Source organism: Octopus sinensis, linkage group LG6 (genome assembly GCF_006345805.1).
Source record: "Octopus sinensis linkage group LG6, ASM634580v1, whole genome shotgun sequence".
Lineage (NCBI taxonomy): Eukaryota > Metazoa > Mollusca > Cephalopoda > Octopoda > Octopodidae > Octopus > Octopus sinensis.
In genome coordinates, this window is record NC_043002.1 from 40325453 (window position 1) to 40337577 (window position 12125).

At 36.6% G+C, this 12125-nt stretch overlaps 2 protein-coding genes across 4 annotated transcripts in view; one reads left to right on the forward strand and one right to left on the reverse strand.

Moving 5' to 3' along the window:
- The window catches only part of LOC115212827 (ras-related protein Rab-7a), a 52594-nt gene that overhangs the window by 36400 nt on the left and 4069 nt on the right, over positions 1-12125 (reverse strand). The gene's annotated exons all lie outside the window — the stretch shown is intronic.
- LOC115213154 (EEF1A lysine methyltransferase 2) overlaps positions 1-12125 on the forward strand; it is a 56713-nt gene that overhangs the window by 7108 nt on the left and 37480 nt on the right. For 2 of the 3 annotated variants that reach the window (XM_036503847.1, XM_029782089.2), the window contains exons 2-3: positions 7086-7104; positions 7155-7399. In XM_036503847.1, coding sequence (XP_036359740.1) covers positions 7212-7399 — 188 coding nt within the window. In that variant the 5' untranslated portion in view covers positions 7086-7104; positions 7155-7211. Of the gene's footprint in view, positions 1-6910; positions 7105-7154; positions 7400-12125 lie in introns of those variants that run through there. The other variant, XM_036503848.1, reaches the window with a different exon arrangement.

Sequence of the window (12125 nt, forward strand, 5' to 3'; positions counted from 1 at the left end):
AGAGCAACGTCCCACCTGGTCTCGAAATCAAACCCATGATCTTGTGATTGTGGAAGCCATGCCCTAACCACTAGACTATGCACTTTCACACACACGTTTTCAAACAGTTTCTGTCTACCAACTTCACTTACAAGGTATTTGTCAGCAAGGGGTTATAGTAGAAGAGACTTGCCCATGATGCTGTCCAGTGATATTGAACTAGCAACTATTTGTTTGCAAAGTGAGCTTCTTAACCATATAGCTACGCCTGTGTCCCTCATGAAACATTCACAAAAATCCAGTTCAATATGTGACCGCGTGTGTATCATTGGCGATTTTCTCCATCATCCCTTCCTTGGACCTTTTCTTTTTCTATGTTTCTGATGAAGAGCTCCGCTTGAAACGTTAAATCCTCCTTCTTTCTTTCCTTTCCTGAGCATCCAATAACACTATACTTGTTCCACGTCCTCACGTTGTTGTGTTTTCTCTTTGTTCATGTTTGGAGTAACTATATATATATATTATATATATATATATAATATATATATATATATATATATATATATATAAATATATATATATATACAGGTATGTTGCACCAAAAAGTAGAAACAGAACTCAAAATATGAACATATGTATATTTTTATTAATATTTTGAAGCAGTAACAGAGCAAATCAAGGCTTGCGAGTCGAAACTCTTGGCTCTTGAGTCACTCTGCTAAATATTAATATATATATAAATATATGTATATATATATTGATGGGCCTCACAGAGGCAATGACTGAGACCTTTGATATTATGTCATGCTTGAGAAGACGAAAACCATGCTGAATCAGACTGGAGTTTGGTGCAGCCTTCCAGCGTTGCAGCTTGGTCAAACTGTTCAACCCATACCAGCATGAACAACGAACATTAAATGATGATGATGATGATGACATATATATATATATATATACATATATATACAAAAGCAAAGTTTGTCTGCACATTGACTGCTATTTTCACTACATAAAATTGGTAATAAGTTATGAACTTTTTATTTATATGTATGTACTTATGTATGTATGTATGCATGGATAGACAGTCATCTATAATGTAATTTGAACATTCCTTGCATTATATGTGCTATGATTTAAAGCGATCGTATTTTTTTGTGCAATCATAGTTTTGTGAAGTGAAGTTTGGTGATATCTATAAATTGTTACACTGAACTGATTTTTATGAAGCTTGGTAGTTAGATGAAATAAAGTCACATGATTGAATTTAGAAACAACAAAAAATGAATTGACTGTTATGGGATTTAATTTCGATTCTTTTGATATTTCGCTTTAGAACATTGAAGGTGATGCATAGAAGACAACATAATACTTTTCAGTCATCTGAAGCCTGCTCTCCAGAAGTTGTAGGGCTAGAGAAACACAAGAAGAAAGGCAGGACAGGCTCTAATCTCAGACAACAAAATGCCAAGGAGACACAAGAGCAACAAGAAGTTAAACTTCAGTTTAAAACAACCAGGCAAGCCCAATTGAGGGAACAAGGGACGCCTGAGTACAAATGACATAAGTTGGAGTTCCATCCAAGCCTATAGACAAGCCCGCTTAAGAGAACAGGTATTAACAGAACAACCCGGGGCTATAGTAGAAGACATTTGCCCAGAACACTTTCCTTCAAATCAATGTTTGAACTAAGGACTGACAGTAACTATCTGCTGTAATTATTCCAACTTGTCACAACTCAAAGGCAGTCATACCAACAAGATCATATAAGCATTAACCAAGTCTTTATCATAAACACTACAAATTGGCACCCATCAACAATGAATAAACCATGTATCGCCTTTCAGGCACTATTGAGAAGCCTTTCTTGTTACATACCTTTTCAGATCAAATCACCCTTCTGAAACCTTTCAAACAATGTTGAACTGGTTATTTCCTTTAAGCAACATTTCCCATAAACACCATGGATATTTCGAATTGCTTCTGCTGCATCATTGCCTTTTTGTGAACTCATAGAGCGTTATATGCCTCAAATTCTCCAGGGTCATATCCATCTTTGAGATTGGGGGTCAAAGAAATAATTGAATTGGTTTATTATTATGACAAATGTACAAGGTGATGGTAATATCTACTGCTGCCTTTTGGGTATTTTAAAGTGACAAAGCAATCCAACTTACTATCAGATTTTAAACATTAGATATGGGATGACCTCATACAAAATAGTGCCGCCTGATATTTTAAAATTAAGCAGTTTAAAATATCAGGAGGGGAAAATAGTAAGATTCTAAGGAAACATTGTATGCATTATAAAAAAACAATCTGAAAACGTTGTACGTAGGCATTCTGAATAAAGAACCAAAGATGAACTAATTTTTGTACATTCTTACTGGTTTTTGTTTTTGTTTGTTTGATTTTACTAATCCAATATTTTGCAGAAACTAATTTCACGCGAGTTTTATTTTCATTTCCCCCCAATAATTGACAAAATTCCAAAGCAGCCAACAGTCATGAGCTTGTAAATGACAAGCTCAAATATGCTACTTCATTAATAAAAAAATAATTCATAAGAGGTAATATTCATTACGTCTGTCTCCAGTCAAAGGCCTATCGCACACACTAAAAAGCCGAATGAAATGTATTTTAGTTTACTTTTTCTCAACAAAACCACTGATTAAAGAGGAAGAAAAACAAAACGGCTACAGATAGTGGGAAAAGAACTGTAAAATGAAGTCAACTATTCATTTTATCGAAATCTATTTACAAGATTGAATTATCTGTAGACAATTAAATATTTTATTGCAAAAGCACAAAAGCCTTCCCTATTAATCTGTAATGTTACGCTGTGATAAAAAAAAAAAAAAGGTGAACGGAAATAGTCACAGAAAAATGTCATAAGTTTCGCTCGGAAAATGTCACAGGAAAAATGTCACATTTCATTTAAATTCAAAAAGTAATATAGTAATTAAATACTATTTTAAATCGCTTATTAACTGGTAATACATGATATATACACAATGACAAAGCAATTTATATAATGACATTACACATACACGGAAAAAAAAAAAACTTCAACAATGTTTTATTAAAGCTGTGTGTGTGCGCTTAAACTTTTCCCGTTAAAGAAATCATGGTATTTTATAATAAATGGAGCGCAATAATCGAATTGACAAAAGCCTATATGGTTTCTTGTATAATTTAATAATTCATATACATTATAGTATATAATCGAAGAGGCCAGGGAACAGAAGAAAGAAGAAAAAAGAAGATATGCACCCAACACCAGAGTTGAAGACACCTCCGAAGGGGGGGGGGCACGTCAAAACGGTAGAGGAGTAGGGGCCGAAACCGGACGTGGTTCCTTCTGATGATGTCTTGAGCTAACCGGATCATATAAAGGAGCTGTTGTGGTAACAGACCACGAAACACGGTCGTAATTCCTCAGATACTGACAGCAGGGAAAGACTTGCTGACAATCCAGAAAGAGGGATGACAAAGCGGAGAGACGCTTGACAGTACGACAGCGTAACGAAGGATCAAATGGGCTTGCAGCCCGATCCGGTGTAAAATTGCAACGAAAAAAGATGGGAAATCATGCCCCCAAGATCCCGGACCACGGGGGGAGAATAAAGGATCAAATAGGGATGGAAAAAAAAAACGAAATGGACTTGGACCGGAAATGGACAATGAGAAAGGAAACGGTATAGGAATGGTAGATGAGGAGTTCAGCTGCTGCGGAAGGTGTTTGCTAGTTACATCGGGCTGAGAATCTACCAAGGGAAGGTGTGTCAGAAGAAAGTAATTCAACAACGTGGGTTGATAAACCATAAGACGTGTGGCCAGACCCCACTGGAAAATAACCATAGCGAGGTTCATTCCACAGTTGAATTGGAACAGTCAAAAAGACTGATAGGCGTGAAGAGGACAAAGATTAAGTAACCGAAAGCAAATGACGCAGCGAGTTATAAAAAATTTGACGACGAGGTAGCAAGAATGACCACCAAATTCAAAGGCGACGACGAACAAAAGCTCGAAAACCTGGCTAATACAATCTACCAGGAAGGAGAGAAAAGATTTGGACTGGAAACAACAGGGAAGGTAGAATCAACGGCAAAGAGCGGACCATTGAGGAGAGAAAGACGGATCGCAAAGATTCGAGAAGAGAAGAAAAAACTCAGAACCAGATGGAGGGATGCAAAGGAGGAAGAAAGAGAAGGGCTAAAGCAGCTATATGAAGAGATAAAAAAGAGGCATCGAGATCTGCTAAGAAAACAGAGAAGGAGGAGCAGAAGAAAGGTGAGAGAAAAAAACTATCGTAGCTTTGTGAACAATCCCTATCAATATGCGAAACATCTATTTACTGAAAGTAAACACGGAAAATTGGATTGCACGAAAGAAGAGCTCGAACAACATCTGAAAGAGACATACAGCGACTCTGACAGAAATGAAGTACTCCCAGAAATGCACGGACTGAAGAAACCACCTGAAATAAGAGTACCATTTGATTTGAGTGACATCAAATGGAAAGAAATGGATGAGTTCATAAGAAAAGCAAGAGCAAAAAGTTCACCGGGGAACGGTGGAGTGAGCTACAAGGTATATAAATATTGCCCGAAATTACGTTTGCAGCTGTTTGCACTGATAAGAGAAATGTGGAAGAAGAAAGATGTAGCGGAGCGATGGTGTATAGCTGAAGGTATCTATCTACCTAAAGAAAAAGTGGCAAAAACACTAGGTCAATTTAGACCAATTTCATTATTAAATACTGACGGGAAAATCATGTTCGGAATAATTGCTAGACGAATCATAAGATTCGTACAGCATAACGGGTACGTTAATGAAGCAATCCAAAAATCAGGAATCCCTGAGTGCATATAATACGCATTTGCCATCTGGGAAGCCATCATCTGTGTAAAACAAATGAAGAAAAACCTGTATATTGTTTGGCTAGATCTTGCCAATGCTTATGGATCTGTTCCGCACGCAGTAGTAAAAACAGCGATGGATTTCTTTTGGATTCCATAAGATGTTCAACAAATGCTCATGTAGTACTACGACAACCCGAGGATGAGATTTACAGCAGGAAAGTTCACAACGGAGTGGCAAAGGCTTGAAATAGGTATTGCAGCCGGATGCACGATATCAGTCATCTTATTCGTGCTAGCCATGGAAATGTTACTTAGATCTACAAACTGTGAGAAAGCTGTTACAAAGACACCATTAAGGGCTTTTATGGACGACGTAACTATATTATCGGAAAGTAGAGAAGCAGCAGAGAGAACGTTAGAGCGGTTGGACGAACTGATAGGCTGGGCAAGGATGAAATTCAAAGCCAAAAAATCTCGAAGTGTGGCTTTCGTGAAAGGAAAGCAAGAAGAAGTGAAATTCAGGATAGGAGGTGAAGATATACCAACGGTGAAAGAACGACCAGTAAAGAGTCTCGGCATATGGTATAGAGATTTTTTAATGATAAGAAGCAAGGGAAAGAAACACACGAGTTAGTAGAACAAGGATTAAAGGCAATTGACAGAACAACGCTGCCGGGAAAATTCAAATGTTGGATACTGCAATTTGGGCTGTACCCAAGAATAATGTGGCCATTGCAAATGTACGAAATAGCCTCGAGTAGAGTAGAAAGGATGGAACAAAGATGCAGTGTGTTTATCAGAAAATGGCTTGGTCTGCTGAAACCACTGAATACAACTGCACTATATGGAAAACCCGTGCTGCAACTACCAATAACATCAATCGCTGAAGAATATAAGGCAGGAAAGGTAAGGACAGTAATGATGCTAAGGTATTCAAAAGATCAGAGCATCCGGGAAAACCCTCCAAAGTACGAACAGGGAGGAAATGGAAGGCGGAAGAGGCAGTAAACAGGGCGATCGGAAAACTAAGGCACGCAGATATAGTCGGAGCGACGCAAGAAGCAAGAACCGGCCTAGGGTCGCAAAATTTCAGGCCATTTTGCAAGAGCAGTCTAAAAGAAATGAAAGAGGCAATGGTATACGAAGTGAGAAAGGAGGAAGAAGAAAGGCGAAATGCACATTTGGTGCAATGCAGTCAATAGGGATAGTTCCTGAGATGGGAGGAATATGTGATCAACCGCAGAATATCATGGAAGGAACTTTGGGCTTGGGAACAAGCAAGAACATCCTTCCTGATTAAGTCTACCTTCGACGTTCTACTCTCACAGGCGAACTTAGTCCGGTGGAACATAAAAACAACCGATGAGTGTAGATACGGAGAGAAAGCGACGGTTAGACATGTTCTGTCAAATTGCAGACTAGCACTAGAAAGATATACATGGCGGCATAACCTCCAGCCTTCATCAGGTGTCTTGGGGGAAATTTCGAACCTGGGTTCTCATCCCCAAGGTATTTTTCGATGTAATTATATTATTATTATTCAGGTCACTGCCTGGAATCGAACTCGGAATTTTGGGGTTAGTAGCCCGCGCTCTTAACCACTACTCCATATGATAAATAATACTCGTGACTGTATTTCTCAGTGGATCTGTTCAGTTACTGCTTCAGTTGCCTTAAGAAATTCCTTAATATCAGAACATTCTCTTCTCTCATAAACTCTATAACTTTATTATGTCAACTTAGATTGTATTTTACTTTTCACATGCATGCATTTAGCAAATGCTTGACAAATACTTGAACTAAGATCGTGTATTGAAACGGAAACAATTACGTCGTGAAAGAATCGTGATAATAGCTTAAAATCCTATTTATATTATTATATTCACTTTATTTTATTTCTTAATAATATTGTATAGTTTTGGACACTTTGGAATATACAATACTATAAAAAAAAAATTGGCAGAATCGTTAGAGATCAATATCCAGTTACACCACTTTACATACTAATTTCTTTTCTCACCATTCCCGGGGGTCTATAATAAAAAGGTACCAGTGAAATACCGTGGTCGACTCACATTCTTATAATACATCCTAGATGTAAATGGAATTGCAACAGAAAAACAATAAAACACAAGTGAATGCCATCAATTTAGAATTTCAATTCACTCTATTCCAGAAGATCAAATTCACTGTTTTTGTACTGAGTTAAATCTAAAGATTTTTTTCTTTTACGGTTATTGTTAGTTGGATATCTCAGTTGGTCGTGCTTTGGAATGCCGCCGGAAAGTCTAATGATAGGACCCTATGGAGGAGGCGCCTGAAGACATCTAATCCTATGACCCTTTCAGGGACAGGGGTCCAAGAAGGTGGATGGATGGGTTATTAAAAATAACGCAAGACAAGAAGAGGTTACTCCAAGAAGAAAGCAGGAAGACTTCTAAATGGAGTTATCGTTCTTCAAACTTGACGTGTGGCAGCGTGGAGAAGAAATTCATTGATAAAAATATAAAGATGGAAAACAAGGATTTTCAAGCATCTGAACTCGGTACTAAAGAATTGTAAGTATATCCACTTATTTAATTGCCTTCAATATATAGAAAATACCATATCATAAACATAGACTGCAACCGAAAAGTATTTAATCAAAATTTAGTTTTGCTTTTCTTATAATACCTGTATTTGACAAAAGAAAAAACCCACCAGAACAAGCACACAAACAAAAACTGATTGATATCGAGTTACAATGTCACAGATAAGTGTATAAACCAATTTCTATATATAAAACAATACGTTATAGCATAGTCTATCTATAATGTATGATGCACCTGTAGAAACTTCGCAAAAAATCTTTTAATGAATATAAAGTATAAAAGTATAAAACGTGGGTTGTTGTCGGGAATAGTTCGTTTTGGAATTCCCCTTGATGTAAACAGGAGTTCCAGTGCAGCTAATAAAATTTTGAGATTTTTCGTTTAAAATAACTAACAGCGATTTCCCACAGGATATGGCAGACCGTTGAATGCTACATGCAGTTCCACCCATACAGTATAGTAGTCTGTTTAGATGATTCAAGTTGTTTGACCGCAGGTCAGCCCCGGTCGAGCAAACTTTAGATTAAAGGCATTCCAGTCGTAATTTCGTAATGTAAGGAACCAAGAACATTTCGTAAAAGTAAGGAAATAAGAACCACATTATCCAACGCATCTTTTTGTAAAGTCATAGGGTGTCAATTTGAGGGCGATATGGCTGCTATTTCTAGCTGTTCAAGTCACTACGTAGGGGTTCCTTTGAACGCGAGACCACCATACTTTTTTTTTTCATTTTATTTTCATTCCAACATGACTTCAGGATAATACGAAAAAGTGTGAGAACGGTACCTGATCCCCCCACCCCAACCTCCGCAAGATCTTGTTTTACTGGTAAAAGAACTTGTCGACCGAATTTTTTAATTTGCTAGTTTGCAGTGTCTCTGTTGCTTGGAATATTTTACATAAAATTAGATAAGGTCACGGCTTTAGAAATTACAAAATTGACATTTTCGCAATCAGTACCAGACTAATCGGGTAGCACGCGCCCCGCGTTTTAAAGTATATTGCTTCAATGTACTTTACGGTTTCGATCTTGCGATTTTACATTCACATGATTACTGTAGTACTATCCTGCATTAAACAAATTACAAGACTAAAGTTGAATGGCAATGGTCGGATGCTAATTGGTAGACTTACCATTCTGTTTCGCAGTATTATACACATCACCTAATAATTTAATTAAATCATTATTTCCTCATCATTAACATCAATTGAACAAATCAGATTATTATTTAACAGATAGCGTGATGCTATAAAATCTAGTCGAGATTTTTAAACCGGTAAGAAAAACATTTTATTTAACCATGTCGTTAGGCAAAACGGTAAATTTTTACAAACCGGCAAAACTATAGAACAAATAACAAATCTAAATAAACAACGACACAGTTACAGCGTAAGACCACAAAAAAGGCAATATTTTGGTATTAGTATATGACATCTGTTATGAGTGTGCATGTGTGTGTGTATGCCAGTTTGTTTGGCTCTACTCATGACGTCATAGACTTTTACCGAAAGATTTCCTAAAACCTTATACATTGTATTAAGGAAGAATATTTAACTTGTGCATCCTAGTTGTATAAATAACAAGAATGAGTGAATTGGCGTGACAGCATTTAACGGTGTTGTATACTTTTAAGGTCCCGATATGAGTCGGGGGGAGATAATCAAAACAGAGTCAGACGAGGAAGTGTTGTCCCATCCTTAACATAAAAGTATTGAATCTTAATTGTTTTACTTATAGATTTGAACCATAATTCCTATTTAGATAAATTATGTTCTTTTGATCTTTAGAGGATCTCCAATTTTAGCCATCTACAACATTAGCAGCTTTTATTTTATTGTCTTGTGGAGGTGTACTTTGGGAAAGACTTCCTTTTGTACCCCACCATAAACCTTTCTTTAAAAAATATTACAAATAGTGGAAAATTGATTTCCTACCATGTTTTATAATAATGATGAGAAAGTTATAAAAATTAAGAATTTCTATTAAAAAGCTTAATTTCTGTATTATGTATATTCATGTCCCAAATTTCATAATTAGGTAATTTAGGCCTTAACGTAGGGCAAATTGGGACAGGAATATACATAATACAGAAATGAAGTTTTTTAATAGAAATTCTTAATTTTTATGACTTTCTCATCTTTATTATAAGACATGGAAGGAAATCAAATTTCTGCCATGTGTAATATCTTTTCAAAAAAATTTTATGGGGGTGGGGTACAAAAGTAAGTTTTTCCGTACTTTGTAAAATTTATCTTTTACTTGTATCAGTCATTGGACTGTGGCCATGCTGGTGCACTGAAGGGGTTTAGTCGAACAAATCAACCCCAGTACTTATTCTTTAAACCCTCGTCCTTATTCTGTCAGTCTCTAATGTTGAACTGCTAAGTTTTCAAGCAGTGGTGGGAGACAAATATACATACATGTGCATGCACACACATATATGTCTCATGGATTTCTTACAGTTTCCACATACCGAATCTCCTCAAAAGGCCTTGGTCAGCTCAAGGCTAAAGCAGAAGATACCTGTCCAAGATGTCATGCAGTGGGATTGAACCCAGAACTGTCTAGTTAAGAAAAAATTTCTTACTACAACAGCCACACCTGCACCTAAAAGTTGAGATGTAAATATTCAACTGAAAATTGTCATTTAACAATATTTATAATTTGAAATATATTTATCGTTGATATATCAAAAGCAATAGATAGTTTCACTATTTAATAGCTGAAGTGATGACATGACAATGACCAAATCTATTTTTTTACAGAGACCAATCAAAGTAAAATTTATAAAACACCTACACTCTTGGAGTGGTTAGTGTTAGGAAGAGCATCCAGTTGTAGAAACTTTGCCAGATCAGATTGAGCCTGGTGCAGCCTTCTGGCTCACCAGTCCTCAGTCAAACCATCCAACCCATGCCAGCATGGAAAGCGGATGTTAAATGATGATGATGATGATCTTGTCAGTTTCCAGCAATTTTGATTACCTACCTCTGATTCTTCAAGGGATCCTGATAGTATATGAGCACCATACATAAGCTCTGTGTTTAAGTTTGGTTTAAAATGAAATTGAGATTTATAGAAGCAGGACCCACCTGTTCAAATTCCTTATATAAAATATGAACTATGTCACAAATTTAAGGAGGCTAATTTCCCAAACATCTTGAACATGTCAGCTAGCATGTAAATTAAATCTAGTTTCAAGTAAAATAATAATGGTACCTTTGTCTTCATCTTGTCCGGATCTATATTCATTAGTCCTTTAACTACGCAGTTGACCCATAAAATTAATTATAATTTGACCCATAAAATTAATTATAATCTGACTCTCCAGTAAAATATATATTAACTGCGACCAACTTGTGTAGCTCCCGTTCTAGTGGAATATATGTATCAGTTGTGACCATCTTGCATAGCTCCACTTCATGCTTGGTGATGATCTATTACATTAGTCCTTCAAGTGGGATTTGAACAAACTTCATTTCGTTAAAGTTTTTACAACAAAATTTATTTTTAGTGTTTTTTGTTACAGAAAGTTTTTTCGGAGCAAAATTACAAACTTAATGTTTATTAAATAAGGGTATCTAATTTAGTCACAAGGCCAGCAAGGGTAGTGCTTAGTCAATACCATTAATCCCAGTGCTTGACAGGTACTTAATTTCAATTAGGAGGGATGGAAGGCAAAGTTGACCTGGGCAGGATTTGAAATGAGAATGTTAAAATCGTAAACAAATTACACAAAGCAATTTTTGCGATACTCTAACAATCCTTCCAATTTGTCAAAATCATATTATATAGGCGCAGGAGTGGCTGTATGGTAAGTAGCTTGCTTAACCTTTGTTGAAAACAGACGTCTTTTTTTGACGGTGAGTAAAACGTTTTGTTGCACGTGGATAATTTTTCTACTGTTGAATGTTTTTTGTTGAATATTTTCGTGAACTTTGAAAATTTTTGTGCTTTTTCCCGGTGATGGGAGGAAGTAATTGTTCAAATATTGAAGTTATTAATATTGAACTTTTAAAGTCGCTGTAGGCTTTATTGTCGCCCCACCCCAGCGGAGGTGGCATTTGAACTGTTATCCTCATTAAGGGGAAACATATTATAGGCTTCCCATTTTAGCCATTGTAGGCTCTATTGTGGCATCTGCCCGTCGTGCGGGTGAGATTTGAACTGTTGTCCTTGTTGTGAGGAAAAAATATAGGTTTCCCCTATTTTGGATTCTATATTTAATTATTGTGTGGAAAAAATTCATTTCGAATCGTCGTAGACTTTGCTGCTATGTCTTGCTCCCCCAGCGGGGGTGGGATCTGAACTTTGGACTGCAGTAATACAAATTGATTAATTTTGTCCTCTGCGAGAGGGAAACCTTTTCTCTTGAATTATATTTATTTCAACCATGTCGGTTGAAATCATTCTTGAAAAAAGTGCTCTTGTAGAGAGCAATTGTGCCAACACTGTGAAAAAGTTTTCGGTAGTTGCCGCAGTGGCAACCGAAAATATTGATATCTTGGCAGATATGTTGCAGGGATATTTTAAAAGGATGAAGGAAGAGGGAGGTGATGTGATATCACCCTCCTCCACTGTGTTAGAAACAGAGAAACGGACTATAGTGTATAAAACCTTCTGCCCACAAGACAAAAGGCTTAAACACTTCGAAAAAGAAACAATCGAAAAGTGCCTGTCCCCGATATGGAG